Source organism: Saccopteryx leptura, chromosome 2, assembly GCF_036850995.1.
Source record: "Saccopteryx leptura isolate mSacLep1 chromosome 2, mSacLep1_pri_phased_curated, whole genome shotgun sequence".
NCBI lineage: Eukaryota > Metazoa > Chordata > Mammalia > Chiroptera > Emballonuridae > Saccopteryx > Saccopteryx leptura.
In genome coordinates, this window is record NC_089504.1 from 23,504,715 (window position 1) to 23,521,126 (window position 16,412).

General features: G+C 40.3%; 1 protein-coding gene across 5 annotated transcripts in view; it reads left to right on the forward strand.

Annotated features, from left to right (window-relative positions):
- Positions 1-16,412, forward strand: part of ECPAS (Ecm29 proteasome adaptor and scaffold) — a 117,750-nt gene that overhangs the window by 93,119 nt on the left and 8,219 nt on the right. For all 5 annotated transcript variants that reach the window (XM_066367443.1, XM_066367441.1, XM_066367440.1 and 2 more), the window contains 13 exons: positions 450-600; positions 2,580-2,645; positions 4,975-5,064; positions 7,136-7,202; positions 7,773-7,864; positions 7,940-8,006; positions 8,235-8,426; positions 8,986-9,194; positions 10,730-10,773; positions 10,867-11,059; positions 12,450-12,588; positions 14,832-14,937; positions 15,140-15,228. In XM_066367443.1, coding sequence (XP_066223540.1) covers positions 450-600; positions 2,580-2,645; positions 4,975-5,064; positions 7,136-7,202; positions 7,773-7,864; positions 7,940-8,006; positions 8,235-8,426; positions 8,986-9,194; positions 10,730-10,773; positions 10,867-11,059; positions 12,450-12,588; positions 14,832-14,937; positions 15,140-15,228 — 1,505 coding nt within the window. The remainder of the gene's footprint in view (positions 1-449; positions 601-2,579; positions 2,646-4,974; positions 5,065-7,135; positions 7,203-7,772; positions 7,865-7,939; positions 8,007-8,234; positions 8,427-8,985; positions 9,195-10,729; positions 10,774-10,866; positions 11,060-12,449; positions 12,589-14,831; positions 14,938-15,139; positions 15,229-16,412) is intronic.

Sequence of the window (16,412 nt, forward strand, 5' to 3'; positions counted from 1 at the left end):
GGGAAATTGAGATCCTGGGTGATGAAAAAAGAAGTTATTAATATTTTTAGGTATAAATTGGTATTTTGATTGATAAAATGTCCTTGCCTCTTAGTAATATACTGGCATTCAGTTAGAGGGTGTGCTTCAAAGTAATCCAATGGCAGGGAAAAAAGTATGTTTGTGTATATTTTGGTAGCGGTATAAATGAAATAAAATCAGTCAAGTTTACTCATTATTGAACTGGGTGGAGAGTACATAGAATTTAATTTATGATTTTCTGTACTTTCATATAAGTGTGAAAATTTCAATAATACAAAATAAAAAAAGAAAAATAGTGCTAAGACCAAGGCTGTATAACCAAGTGACTATATTATTGAATGTAATAAACTGTAAAACATCCTCATAATTAGATTTGTAGGGCTGCTGCTTATTGCTAAAAGGATTCTATGTTGTCTGTGTGTCTGCAGCATTAACACCCTTGTGAAAATCAGCAAAAGTGCAGGAGCCATGCTGAAACCACACGCACCGAAACTCATCCCAGCTCTGCTAGAATCCTTAAGTGTGTTGGAACCCCAAGTCCTCAATTATCTGAGTCTCCGGGCTACAGACCAGGAAAAGGTGAGTTGACAACATAGGCATTTGGTAAGTGTAATGAAGGAAGAGGCCTGTTAGGGGACTGGGGTCCATCTGAACAATCCTTCTATTGTCCTTTGACAAATTGCCTGATTTAAATGGTCCTTTCACCACTCTTGAAACAGCTTAATTACTGTGACCACACGGAGTGTTTTTTCACAGGCTGGGTGGGAAGAGGGCTCATACACTACTTTGTGACTCAGATGAAAATGACACTTCTGTCCAGAAAAATGCATTTATTTAACAGTTTTTTGGTACATGTTTGCTTGTTTTTTTAGGGCTCTTCTAGGTGTTGAGAATTAGGAATTATAAATTCTAGTTCAGACTTTGCAGCCCTGGGCAAGTCATTTCAATATGCCTTACTTTTCTATACCCTCAGAGCCCCTTAGTGGACCACTTGCACCTACAAGAAAGAGGATTTATATCTAGTCTTTGGCATAGACTAAAATTATTCTGCTTTTTAGATATACTATAGTATTTTTAAAATTATAGAGTTTTTTTTAAATTATAGATTATTGTGAAAAATAAAAACAACACAAAGAGTAGAAAGTAATTCCCTAGGAGTCCTCTCTCCCCTCCCAGCACAGTATTGTTTCCTGAGGCGGACCCACAGTCAACAGTTTCCTGTGTCTTTTTTCAAACTTTATAAAACCAAGCATACATACTAATCTTAGAATCAGACTTGAATTGTGCTACTTGCTTTTTGTCGTTAACAGTACATCATGTCTGTATATAGATCTATTTCGTTCTTTTTAACTCATGCCTGATATTCCACAATGAGGTGATTTTGAATTTTTGTAGGAGAGGTTTTGTGGCATCAGAGACTATAAATGTCCTGTGTTTTTCATGTCTTAAAGCCAGCATTGAATATCAATCTGAAAAGCACGAATCATTGTTCTCATTTACACTTTCCTGTCATTAGTGTTGTCCGTTGCCTTTTCCTTACTGTATTAGCCACATTTATTTCTTCTGTGAATTGTGTTTCTACTCCATGCCTATTTTTGTACTTGACTTATTTATATTTTTACGTTTGTCTTTGCTTATCAGAACTATCAGACCCCTGTCATATAGACTGTAAATGTTTTTTTCTTAGTTGACTATTTGATTTTTAACTTGCCTATACTAATGTAATAACTTACTCATTTTCCTTTGCCTCTAATATTGCTGTTTCTTCTCCATTCTTTTAGCAGTTAATCTTGTCTCTTCCTAGGTTCCCCAACCTTCTCAGTATTGAGAATTAGGAAATATAAATTCTAGTTCAGACTTTACAGCTCTGGACAAGTAATTTCTGTATGCCTTACTTTTCTTATTTATTATGTCTGGCTAGTGTTAACTTCTCCTACAGCACAAGTGTTAGACTAAAATCCCACTGTAAATATGAAGACCTTTTACAAAGTTCAAGCAGTAAACGTTTAAAATTTTTTGTTGTTTAGACCCATTTTTAAAAAAATTTCAGTTAGAAATTTATTTAGTCTGTTCCATTATTTAATGGATGAAGAAGCTAAGGCTATAGAAAGCTGGAAGACTTGCTCAGAGCCATACTATGTTAGTTTTTGATGGCAATTATGTTCTAACTATTGTCTAAATTTCTCACCTGTAGTGAGATGCTGCGTCTAAAGGTACATGGTTGAATGTACACTAGATCAAAAGAAATCAGAGTTAAGGCCCTGGCCAGGTGGTTCAGTGGTAGAGTGTCAGCCCGGCGTATGGACATCCCGGGTTCGATTCCCCATCGGGGCACAGAGCAGAAGCATCCATTTGCTTCTCCACCCCTCCCCTTCTCGCTCCTATCTCCCTAAAATGAATAAATAAAATCTTAAAAAAAATTAGATTTATGTTTGACTTGTATCTTCATATTATTTTTAAAAAGGTTCTTCATTTGGCCTTAAGCCCTTTTATGGGAGCGTGTGGAGGTTCTTCTCTGTTACTTGAAGGTGCTGAGTGACTTTGTTTTGTGTTTTCAGGCTGCCATGGACAGTGCTCGGCTCAGCGCGGCCAAGTCCTCTCCCATGATGGAAACAATCAACACGGTCAGTGAGTGCCTAATGTAATAAGAAAGGTGATTTGTTTGCTTACCCTAGAGTGTAATTGTTCAAAGTCTTCAGGTTACATTAAATGAAATGGAAATTTAAGGGATGAATGAAGCAGCTGTTGGGACTTCAGTTTTTTCTAAGTTTAGTTCTTTCTTCTTCTGTATTGCTAAATGGAATAAATAATTTTCTAAATACTAGACCCCATTAGCCCAGAGTTGTGTTATAGGAGAACAATATATTAATGATTTCTGTATAGTTTTAAATATCTTTGGCCTAGTTAGCAAGATTCAGATTTTTGTCTCTGCCTGAGCATTGTCTTTGGGAGGACCTAGGATGGCCCAGGCCAGAAGTACACAGCGAAGCAGGCAGGATAAAGGTAGAGGGAGAGAATCGAGCAGTGTTGGTATGTTTTATCGGCCATAGGAGGAGATTTGTGGAAGAGAGCTGCTTGGAACCGAGGTTCTAAGTTCCTGGACTTTTGGATTAGGAGTCTCTAAAGTCACTAAAGTTGACTGCTCTGCATACCCTGGAGTTGTTAATTGAGAGTTAGTTCAGTACTGAAAATTGTTTTGCTAAGTATATCACAAGGGTGCACAGTAGAAATAGAATTTTTTTTTTTAATTAAGTGAGAAGCAGGGAGGCAGGGAGATAGACTCCCACATGTGCCTGACTGGGCTCCACCCAGCAAGCCAACTAGGGGGTGATGCTCTGCCCATCTGGGGCATTGCTCCATTGCAACTGGAGTCATTTTAGTGCCTGAGGTGGAGGCCATGGAGCCATCCTCAGTGCCGGGGCCAACTTTGCTCCAATGGAGCCTTGGCTGCAGGAGGGGAGGAGAGAGAGAGAAACGAGAGGGGGAAGGGTGGAGAAGCAGATGAGCACTTCTCCTGTGTGCCCTGGCCGGGAATCGAACCTGGGACTTCCACAAGCCGGGCCGATGCTCTACCACTGAACCAACCGGCCAGGGCCTAGAAATAGACATTTTTTTTACTGCTTGCTGGGAGATTGTTACCCAAATTTTGTCTAAGAATGTTATGTCTTAATTGGATTGGGTGGAGGGTTGGAGGAAAGAAAACTTAAAAGAAATAGGAGTAGTTAGCAAACAAACACCTTGTAGATATGCTCATTAATAATAGAATATATTTCGTTGCATTTTTAAATATATAGCGAATTCTGCTAAGAAATTGACTTTAATTAAGATGATTTGGTAGGCTGGTCCACTAAAGATCAGTTTTTGTTTTTGTTTTTTTACAGAGAGAGAGAATCAGAGAGAGGGATAGACAGGGACAGACAGACAGGAACAGAGAGATGAGAAGCATCAACCATCAGTTTTTCCTTGTGCTTTGCAACACCTTAATTGTTCATTGATTGCCTCCTCATACATGCCTTGACCATGGGCCTTCAGCAGACCGAGCAACCCCTTGCTCGAGCCAGCGACCCCGGGCTCAAGCTGGTGAGCTCTTGCTCAAACCAGATGAGCTCTCGTTCAAGGTGGCAACCTCGGGGTCTCAAACCTGAGTCTTCCGCATCCTAGTCCGATGCTCCATCCACTGTGCCACCGCCCGGTCAGGCAAAGATCAGTTTTAATTTAGGTCTTTTACACTAAACATGGATTGATAGAGGAAGTAGGCCCAGAGAGATTCATTTTTCTTGGATAATTATTAATTGTTTTCTCCTTTAGTAAGTCATGATTTTTATTATTTTTGTTTTATTTTTCATGTTGAACCACCAGTGAATGGTTGTAATGGTTTTTAACATTGAAATCAGAGCAAACTCAAACCAGTGATTTTTCAACTTCGTGTCAAATCCAGCGGGTGCACATTTGACATGGGCAGTTTTTTGTTTTTTTTTGTGTGTGTGTGTATATTTTTTCTGAAGCTGGAAATGGGGAGAGACAGTCAGACAGACTCCAGCATGTGCCCAACCGGGATCCACCTGGCACGCCCACCAGGGGCAACGCTCTGCCCACCAGGGGGCGATGCTCTGCCCCTCCGGGGCGTCGCTCTGTTGCGACCAGAGCCACTCTAGCACCTGGGGCAGAGGCCAAGGAGCCATCCCCAGTGCCCGGGCCATCTTTGCTCCAATGGAGCCTCGGCTGCGGGAGGGGAAGAGAGAGACAGAGAGGAAGAGGGGGGGGTGGAGAAGCAAATGGGCGCTTCTCCTATGTGCCCTGGCCGGGAATCGAACCCGGGTCCCCCGCACGCCAGGCTGACGCTCTACCTCTGAGCCAACCGGCCAGGGCCGACACGGGCAGTTTTTAACTGAAGATGTGGCATGGACTTAATTATTTGCTAAGGTTAACTTTATATTTATTCTTTTCCAAAAGTGCCTGCAATATCTGGATGTGTCGGTGCTGGGTGAGCTAGTTCCCAGGTTATGTGAACTGATCAGGAGTGGTGTAGGCCTTGGGACTAAGGTAAGTAAGTGTCTTTTTCACAAGAGTAATTTTCATTTGTTTAGGCCACAAAAACATAATAGCCATAATGTTTGAAATTATTATTTTTTTTATAAGATCTAATGTTTTAGGTCAAGTATCTTGTTTTTTATGGTTGCACTAGTAAATTAAGACATGTAACTTATTTCGGAAATGAAATGTGTGAGTTTAATAAATGTTTTACATTCCAAAGAGCACCAAAATATAAGCTACTGATTGACCTAAAAACAAAAACTGACAAAAATACAATCAGACTTGGAGACCTCAATACACCGCTGATGGCTCTAGATCAGGGGTCCCCAAACTACGGCCCGCGGGCCACATGCGGCCCCCTGAGGCCATTTATCCAGCCCCCACCGCACTTCCGGAAGGGGCACCTCTTTCATTGGTGGTCAGTGAGAGGAGCATAGTTCCCATTGAAGTACTGGTCAGTTTGTTGATTTAAATTTACTTGTTCTTTATTTTAAATGTTATATTTGTTCCCGTTTTGTTTTTTTACTTTAAAATAAGATATGTGCAGTGTGCATAGGGATTTGTTCATAGTTTTTTTTTATAGTCCGGCCCTCCAATGGTCTGAGGGACAGTGAACTGGCCCCCTGTGTAAAAAGTTTGGGGACCCCTGCTCTAGATCATTCATCCAAACAGAAAATCAATAAAGATATATTAGCCTTAAACAAAACACTAGAGCAATTGGATATGATAGACATCTACAGGACATTTTATCCAAAAGTGACAGAGTATACATTTTTCTCTAGTGTACATGGAACATTCTCAAGAATTGACCATATGTGGGGCCACCAAAAAAAAAAAAAAAAAGAATGAATGTCTTACATTTTCAGTGGAATCATTTCTGTCCGCTGCTTGCCATGTACATGTCCTCTGGGTTCTTGTCATTGTCAGTTATTAATGGAAATGCTCATCCAGTTATCAGAGCATGGTTACTTTAAGGCAGCGATTAGCATTTTTTGCAGAAGGCTCAGCAGGTGTTTAGATAGAGAAACGTCTTTCCAAGATTTTTCAAGGATGAGACCTCTCCCCACACCCACAAACTTTGAAAACAACTCACATTTATTTTTCTCCTGACAAAGTTAACTCTTGCTTGTATTAAAACCTTTAGCATTTATGGATCTGTGGAAAGTTGAAAATTGGCCTAAGTATACCACCTAGGGATAATTGCTGTTGTTATTATTATTGTTATTTTGTGTGTGTGTGAGTGAGTGACAGAGACAGAGAGAGACAGAGAGAGGGACAGAGAGACAGGAAGGGAGAGAGATGAGAAGCATTAGTTCCTCGTTGCGGCACCTTAGTTATTCTTTGATTGCTTTCTCATATGTGCCTTGACTGGGGTGGGGGTTGGGGCTTCAGCAGAGTGAGTGCCCCCTTGCTCAAGCCAGTGACCTTGGTCTCAAGCAGGTGAGCCTTGCTCAAACCAGATGAGCCCGCACTCAAGCTGGTGACTTCAGAGTTTTGAACCTGAGTCCTCCATGTCCCAGTCTGATGCTCGATCCATTGCGCCACCGCCTGGTCAGGCAACTGTTATTTTGAAATATATCCTCCAACTCTCTTTTTTGTGCTTGTATCTACTACAGTATCCTCTTCCATGGCCATGTGATATTCTGTTGTGTGGCTGTAACATCATTTATTTTAACCCATCAAAAACACCTGATTTGTTTTCAGCTTTTTGATACTAAAGCACTGTGATGAATGACTTGGGAAACACCTAAAACTATTTCTTTTGGTTAAGTTCTTAGAACTGGAAATGTTAGAACAAGGATGGACAAGATGACATATGTTGCCCTCCCAAAAGATTGAGCCACTTTTCTTTCTTAATTTCAATGTATGAGAGCACCCATCTTCCTGCCTGAGTTTTGAAAAAGAAATCTCTGCATGGCTAATTTAAAATTAGAGTTTTTCTCTTTCTAGATTGAATCCTGGAGGGGCTGTTAGGCATTGTGTATATTTTATCTTTAAATCTTTGATACCCAGCTGAAACACAGGGTTTGCTAGTGCACTGTGACCGTCACATTTAGACCTGTGCCTTTGTGATCCGTAGGGAGGCTGTGCCAGTGTCATTGTGTCATTAACCACTCAGTGTCCCCAGGATCTAACACCTTACTCAGGTGAGTGTGTCAAAACCCCACATGGTGATATATTTGTATGGCCATGTATTGTGTGACAAGGTTTTAAAAAGAAAAATAATTATCATTCTGACTACTTGTGATACTGTGTACTTTTTCTCCCTCTACTTTTATCCCTTGGTGTTCAAGAGGTAAAGGATGATCAAGTTTAGTAAGTTTTCACTGTTTTACAAGTGTTTGGTTATTTCTTAGTGGTACAAGAAGGTAATGTTATCTGCCATCCTGTGGGTTTTGTTTACTGTATAGCTAATTTTACATTAGCAATCTTTTTCTTCTTGGATTGGCTCCCAGATGGGCCTAATGAACTTTATGTACTTAGCTTTCTTTTTTTTCAACTTTCTTCACAATAGTCTAGAGACAAGTTAATTTTAAGTTTTATGTCAGGTAAAAGGAAGCAAATGGATAATACAAATAAAACATAGGAGGGTTCTAAACTACTATGGGACGATATATCAAGTATTAATTACAGGGTTAAGTAAATTGTTTGGGATCTGGGAACAGAGCAATACATTTGGTCAGCCACGTCAGGTTTTTCCCCTTTATTTTTGACAGGTAAACTTATGAGTGCTTTGCTTAGTGGCCTGACAGATCGGAACAGTGTGATTCAGAAATCCTGTGCATTTGCCATGGGCCATTTAGTTCGGGTGAGTTGAATTTCTTAGTTAAGTAATTATATTAAGATAATTATAAAGAAATGACTGGGTTGTTTCTTTTTTCAGACCTCACGGGATAGCAGCACTGAGAAACTCTTACAGAAGCTCAATAGCTGGTATATGGAGAAAGAAGGTACCTTGTTGATGTTTATGTTTATTTAAATTCTGATGTTAATAACCTAATAAAACAATACAAATCGAGTCTTACCATCTGTGATTTTATGTGCTTTGCTGGGATCATTTCTCATTGATTTTACTGTTTTGTTTTGCTGTGGTGTATATTGAACCATAGTCTGTTTAGATCGGTTAGCCTTAAACAAAAAGTAGCATCAAGATTGTATTTTTTTCTGCTGCTCTTCAGAGCCCATCTACAAGACCTCCTGTGCTTTGACTCTTCATGCTATTGGACGGTACAGCCCCGACGTGTTGAAGAACCATGCCAAGGAAGTTCTGCCTTTGGCATTTCTAGGCATGCATGAAATTGCTGATGAGGAGAAATCAGAAAAAGAAGAATGTAACTTATGGACTGAAGTGTGGCAGGAGAATGTTCCTGGTTAGTAACTAGTACCTGTAAATAAATTAAACCTGTTTCTTAAGAACCGCAGCTGGAGTCTTTTACTCATGTATTTTTATTTGTGAACTCCTATAGTTTCCCAGGACCTTAATAGCATGTGTCCCATTTTGTTTTGAGCCTGTATCTAAATTGCTGAGTTCTCAAGGTTGGCAGTCAGCTCTTCTCTTTCCTTCTTCATTGCTGCCCCAGCAGAGTAGAGTTTTACTTGTTTTAATTGAGAGGGAATAGGAATTTTGTTTGCTTATTGGATTATTTAGAGCACTGCTCCTCACCTCTTTTTATTTATTTATTTATTTATTTATTTATTTATTTATTACCTTGACGTATATCAGTGGATGAGACCATTGGTAAGACACCCTTGTGGACACATCCAAGTTTATCAGGTCCTGCTGTCATAAAGACAGATCCCAACATGCCTGCTTTATCTCCCTTTTAGAGAGTGGTGTAGTATAATCATTGAGGATCACTGCTTTAGACTGGTCGCTGGCTTTTTTTTTTTCACTTAAAAGTTGCTTTAATTTTGCTTTTTATAACCTAGGTTCCTTTGGTGGCATTCGGTTATACCTGCAGGAGTTGATTACTATTACCCAGAAGGCTTTACAGTCTCAGTCCTGGAAAATGAAAGCCCAGGGTGCAATTGCCATGGCATCTATTGCAAAACAAACCAGCTCCCTAGTACCTCCATACCTGGGCATGATACTGACTGCCTTGCTGCAGGGCTTGGCTGGAAGGACATGGGCAGGAAAGGTAAAGGAACCGTTCATGCCCAGTTAAATTTAAGGTATCTGTAAAGGATTATGACTTCATCTTTCATTTCCTGTTAAATTAGAATCTGGTTGTGTAGGACATCAGATGGATTGTTTTTGTGAACCCCATTTTCTAGCCTTTGGGAAACCTTTCGGATAACTTTGCCTGATTAAGTATGATATTTCACTAAAGTGCAATCAATGTGTCCTGAATACTGCACAGTAATGTTGGAGATTGGTTTTTATTTCTCATGTTCAGCTTTTTTTTTTTTTTTGTATTTTTCTGAAGCTGGAAACGGGGAGAGACAGTCAGACAGACTCCCACATGCGCCCGACCGGGATCCACCCAGCACGCCCACCAGGGGCGACGCTCTGCCCACCAGGGGACGATGCTCTGCCCACCAGGGGACGTCACTCTGCCACGACCAGAGCCACTCTAGCGCCTGGGGCAGAGGCCAAGGAGCCATCCCCAGCGCCTGGGCCATCTTTGCTCCAATGGAGCCTTGGCTGCGGGAGGGGAAGAGAGAGACAGAGAGGAAGGAGTGGGGGGGTGGAGAAGCAAATGGGCGCTTCTCCTATGTGCCCTGGCCGGGAATCGAACCCGGGACTTCTGCATGCCAGGCCGACGCTCTATCGCTGAGCCAACCGGCCAGGGCCTCATGTTCAGCTTTTTAAGATGCGTCCTAAACTTTTTCTTTTTTTTTTTTCTTCTTTTTCAAGTGAGAGGAGGGAAGACAGACAGACTGCAGCATGTGCCCCAACTAGGATCCACTGGCAACCCCCTCTGGGGTCGATGCTCTCCCCATCTGGGGCCATGCTTGCAACTGAGCTATTTTTAGTGCCTGAGGCAGAAGTTCCATGGAGCTACTTCAGTGCCCGGGGCTGATGCACTCGAACCAATTGAGCCATGGCTGTGGGAGGAGAAGTGAGAGAGAAAGAGAGAGAGAAGGAGAATGGGGAAGGGTGGGGAAGCAGACAGTTGCTGCTTCTTTGCGCCCTGACTGGGATTCGAACCTGGAATATCCACATGCTGAGCCGATGCTCTACCACTGAGCCAACTGGTCAGGGCCAAACCTTTTTTATCTGGTAATGTCATGCACAGATGAGGGATAGGCATATATGCAATTGAGTAGCAAGGCAAGCTGTCTAAACCTGGACCTGAAGGTGTCCATCTCTGGGGCCTATGAATTCATTAGTAACAGTCATTTTTATATAAGGGCAATAGTAAGATACAGTAAACAATCAGTAGGGAAAATGAGGTGTGGCAGTATGTAACAATCTACTTAATATTTTAAAAGTCAGTGGTGGCCAGTGCAGTACTGTTCTTATTCCATGGTTGATACTTGTGCTTGTGTGACCCGGGGCAAGTTGTTTCTCTAAGCTTATGAATGTGCTTATTAAATAGTAAGGAGCTTAAGATAATATGACTAGTTAATTTTTGTTGTCATTAAATCATAGGTAATTATAATCATAGTACAGAGAATGTACATGGCTATATGTGCTTAGAAAGCATTCTCTCATTTTTCAACCCTTTAGGAGGAACTGTTGAAAGCCATTGCCTGTGTGGTGACAGCTTGCAGGTAAATGTTCTTTCAGTGACAATGCTGTTTCTTAAACTGAACCTGGAAGCTGCGAGCTTTATGAACTGTTCTGGTGCTTTGTGCCTCCTGTAGTGCAGAGCTGGAAAAGCCGGTGCCCAATCAGCCTAGCACAAATGAAATTCTGCAAGCTGTTCTGAAGGAGTGTTGCAAAGAGAATCCCAAATACAAGATTGTAGCAATCAGCTGTGCAGGGGATGTCTTGAAGGCCACCAAAGAAGACAGATTCCAGGAGTTTTCTGACATTGTCATACCTCTCATCAAGAAGGTAATGACCACCTATATCCTCTCAGGTCTGGTTTATACTGTAAAAATTAAAAAGAAAAGATGTTTTGGTGTCCTGTTTGCATATTTTATTTTAGGATTAGTGTAGCTGCAAATAGCAGAACATTATTGTTCTTGTGGTCCACGGTGTATCTACATTCCAGACAGGTAATGGCAAAGGAGGTGAAGAAAGGCATGTCAGTTCTTCCTTAAGCAGAGTTCCTGGAAACTGCTACTTCTGTCCTTTTTGCCAGTTCTTAGCCAGACACCTGGCTGTGTATCCTTTAGCCTTCCATGGGAAAAGGGGAGAGGGGATTTTTTTTTTTTTTAAGACAAAGCAGAAGCAGAAAGATGACTTTTTTGAAGGGGTTTCAACCGGGAAGCCAAGAAACTCTAGGCTATGGGAACAGTGAGCTCCTGAGAGCGGATATTGGAATGAATGAATAGTCTCTGTCATACATGGTGGGGCAAAGTAGGTTTGCAGTTGTTTGTGTGGAAAATAATATAATAATAAGTAATAATACAAGAGTAAATTCTGTGTTTCATATACTCATAACTGCAAACCTACTTTTGCCCACCCTTTAGTTAGAATAAGCTTTGTCTCATGAGCATGTACAGGAGCTGCGCCAGTCATCCCAGAGTGAAGACACCCAGAGCCAGCCCCCTGTGAAGACGGGGAGCTCAATGTGTCACTGTTAGTTGCCTCTGCCATGTAATGGGGGGTTTCGATCGAAAAAAATACTTTGGTTTCCTTTGGAAAATGAAATGCTTTTTTTTTTAAGGCTACAATTAAATTTATTTTTTTACTTAGAAATTAAATGTAATGGGTGACAAATTTATTTATTTAACTTTTTGAAATACATGTTTTTAAATAAAGAAGGGTATAGTTTATTTTTTTTGGTGAGACATGAAATAGTTTAAATAGCATTCTTATTTCTTGTGTTGCTGCTAATATGTAGTTGTTTTCTTTGAGTAAAAATGCTGCTAAAATTATTTTTTACATACATAATGGATTTGGGAGACTTATATTTTAAATTGGTGATATCACCAGCTAGCTCGATGAATCACTTATCAACCTGTTGCCCTGTCTTATTATAGGAGTTAGGATTTAGAGCATTACCAAGTTTGTTCATCTTTCATTTCATGATTCTAAGTCTTTTTATGTTGTGCTCAAAATACAATATATATAGTGTTTTTTCCACCTGTGCTTACAGACTTCTTAAAAGGATTTTCTATATTCATTAGAGAGATATAGTGTCCTGTTACAAATTCTTTATAGAGATGAGAACACTCGTGCTAGAGAATTTAGCATTTAATTCTTGGTTAACATTTACTTTGGCACCCTCTTTGGAAAAAAAATACTTTTTCCCTTTTTTTTCTTTGATATGCCCAAGAACTCACCAGAAAGCATTGGAGTGCGGACAACCAAGAATGAAGATGAGAATGAGAAGGAAAAGGAGCTTCAGCTGGAGTCACTGCTCGGCGCCTTTGAGAGCCTGGGCAAAGCCTGGCCCCGGAACGTGGAGACTCAGCGTAAGCACCAGAGCTGTGTCTGGGGAAGTGCCGTAACCAGAGCGGAGAGGTTCTGTGTGACACACGAGGGGGCTGTGTCTGGGGAAGTGCCGTAACCAGAGCGGAGAGGTTCTGTGTGACACACGAGGGGGCTGTGTCTGGGGAAGTGCCGTAACCAGAGCGGAGAGGTTCTGTGTGACACACGAGGGGGCTGTGTCTGGGGAAGTGCCGTAACCAGAGCGGAGAGGTTCTGTGTGACACACGAGGGGGCTGTGTCTGGGGAAGTGCCGTAACCAGAGCGGAGAGGTTCTGTGTGACACACGAGGGGGCTGTGTCTGGGGAAGTGCCGTAACCAGAGCGGAGAGGTTCTGTGTGACACACGAGGGGGCTGTGTCTGGGGAAGTGCCGTAACCAGAGCGGAGAGGTTCTGTGTGACACACGAGGGGGATTGTTTCTTGTACAGCCTGACTGATTAGAATTTTCCAACTTAAATTTTATTTCTGCATCGGCAGATGATTCTATTGATGATTGTATCAGTTTGGTAGGGTTGCTATACCAAAGTTCCACAGACTGTGTGGCTTAACCAACAGAAATTCATTTTCTCACAATTCTATTTGAGATCAGGGTGTTGGCAGTGCTCCTCTGAGTCCTCTCTTGGCTTGTAAATAATCATCTATGTCTGTGTGTCCTAATCTCTTTTTTATAAGGACACTTGGCATATTGGATTAGGGCCCACCCAAATGACCTCTTTGAAGATGCTGTCTCCCATTCTGGTCACATTCTGAGGTTCTTGGGGGGCACAATATAGCCCTTAACGACCAGGATATGTTTTACGTAGATAATTTGACTGAAAAGAATTCAGTTACTCTTCTTTGTGATGGTATTTTCTGAAGAATCCCCAGGCTTTATTAGTGTGATCTCTTCATCTCAAAATTAATGTTCTTGTAAGTTAAACAGATCTTCTATAAGCAAGTGAAATCTGTTTCACTGAGAACCTTGACACTTTTTGATTGATTTTCAGAATTGAATATTTTCAAACGATTAAGTAAATAAACAGTAAACCTTTATTGTTTAATTAGGTTGCAGTTAGAAGTCCTTTGACAGGGCTTTGAACTTGGGACTAAACTCTCCTTGTGGTAGTTCCTGCAGTGTATCCCACCAGACATGTTTATATGTTTGAAAGTTATAAAAAATGTTGATTATTTATGATTGGATATGTCTAATCAGATTTAAGATAGTCTTTAAGCCTTGCTGTTCTTTCTGTGAACTTTAAAAAGTATATTTTCAAAAGATAACCTATTTATAAATGGTCCTGTCTTTGTATTATGTTATGGACTGCAGTGGCAGTCTAGTTTTTTGCACCATTAGAACTACTGACTTTTCTTGAATGGGGTAGAAAAGTTAAAGTAGGGAATTATCTAACAATGATACCACATAAAGCAATTTATTTTAGTGTAAGGCATAGAAATGCACATTCATTTACCAGTTATTGAGGGGAAGGCTAAATAAAGCCTTTGAGAATTTAATTGCTACACATTGGCTTTTCAAATACATATTACTCATAAGGCACTATCTATAGTTTCTGATTTTCATTTCTTTATAGTAGAGAAAGAAGTAACACTCTCTTATGAAGCAATTCTAGTGCAGAGTCCTTATAGATTTCTGTCCCCATCTGTCTTTATTATGTGAACCAAACTAAATTTTACAGTATTTAAAAAGTAACTATTTTGTTGAGCTTCATACTCCTGTTTCTTTAGTTAGTGTACTTGACTATTAATTATGATTATAATTACAAGTGCATTTGGCATAGGGGTTTGGGATAGAGCACTGTGGCCTGTTGGGAAGCCTGTGTGGTGCAGAGGGGCTCCCAGCCTCCCGCTCCACTTTCTCTGGCTGTCATTCAGGGTGTTTTACAGGGAAGGGGGAGCGGGGTTAAGGTCTGTGTCAGTTCCTTGGAGAAGGATACTGCTTTGAAAACGAGCATTTCTGAACAGTGATATAGGACCTCCATGGGGGAAGTTCTAATCAGGGAAATTTGTTTGGGAATTGGACACAAAAGTCACCCTGAGAGTGTTTGTTTTGTTTTTAATTTCATGGCTTTAACTAAAGGTATTTATTGCTTTATTTCCTCCTCCCTCTCTCTCCTCTCTCTGTCTCCCTCTTTCCCTGTCGGTTCTTGTCTCTGTCCTTCTGTCTGTCCCTCACTCTGTTTTTTGCTCCTTCACACTCCCTGTCCTGCTCTGTCATTCTCTCTTTTTTCCCAGGTTGTTATCGTCAGGAACTATGCAAACTGATGTGTGAACGGCTAAAACTCAGCACCTGGAAAGTGCAGCTGGGAGTCTTACAGTCAATGAATGCCTTTTTTCAGGGGTAATTTGCTTCGTAGTTCATTTATTTTGCCTTTTCCTCCCTTAGCATTTTATATATAATCAATGAAATTCTTTAAAATTTTAAAACTAAATGCTAGAGTGACATCATAAAGTGATACATGTAGATAGAAATTGTTTGCATCAGAAGGTTTGGGAATATTTTTTAAAACTGGCATTTGTATCTTGCTTTCTGATTTTTATAGATTAATGCTTTTGGAAGAAGAACATGCAGATCCTGAGGCTTTGGCTGAAATTCTCCTTGAAACTTGTAAATCAATCACATATTCTTTAGGTGAGTGTGGTAAACTGACATTGATAAGGAGTCCTAATTTTAAAGGTCAAGTAGCTAAGCTTCAAATATTTCCTACCTTATGCTAGGAACTAATTTTATGGAACTACTGAACTATCCTATCTAATATACTCAGTATATACACACAAACTGGGATATATTAATTTGAAACTATAATTTAGGATTTTAACACCTAGATTAGAAAAACCTTTGATAGTTTTAAAAATCTTTTATTTAGAGATAATTTTAAATATACAGAAAAATTGGCATAATAGTACATATATCCTACATATGAGTGAAATCATATGTTTCTCGACTACTTCTATATGCCTTATTTTGCTAAGCATGATAATCAGGATCTGTTTATGTTGTTGGAAATGGCAGAATCTTATCTTTTCTTATGGCTGAGCAGTGTTCAGTTGTGTGTGCACCACATCTTCTTTATCCAGTCCTCTGTCGAAGGACACTGGTTGTCTCCATGGCTTGGCCCGTGAATGATGCTGCAGTGAAATAGGGATGCATATATCTGCAAATAAGTGTTCTAAAATGTTTCAGGTAGCTCTCTGGAAGAGGGATTGCTGGGTCATATGGTAATGCTGTTCCTAGTTTTTTAAGGAACCTCCATAGTGACTGCACCAGGTTACATTCCCAGCAGCAGTGAATGAGGGTTCCGTTCTCTCCGCAGCCTCTCCAGCATTTGTTATTACCTGTCTTGTTGGTAGCACCATTCTAACAGGTGTGACATGGTATATCATTGTAATTTTGATATGTATTTCTCTAATAGCTGGTGAAGTTCAACATGTTTTCATATATCTGTTGGCTATTTGTATGTCTTCTTGGGAGAAGTGTCTGTTTATATTCTCTGCCCATTTTTAAATTAGGTTATTTGTTTTGTTGTTGAATTGTATGAATATAAAACTGAAAGCAACAAATGAACAAACAAGACAAACAAAAACTCACAGACAGACAATAGGATGGTGGTACCAGAGGGAAAAGAGCTGGGGAGAGACAGTCAAGGGTAAAGGGGGCCAAATATATGGTGACTGAAGGAGATCTGACTCTGGGTAATAAATATAATGCAATAAACAGATGATGTATTATAGAATTGTATACTCGAATAACCTATATAATTTTATTAGCCAGTGCTATTCCAAAAAATTTAATTTAAAAAGCCAGCAAAAGCCTGA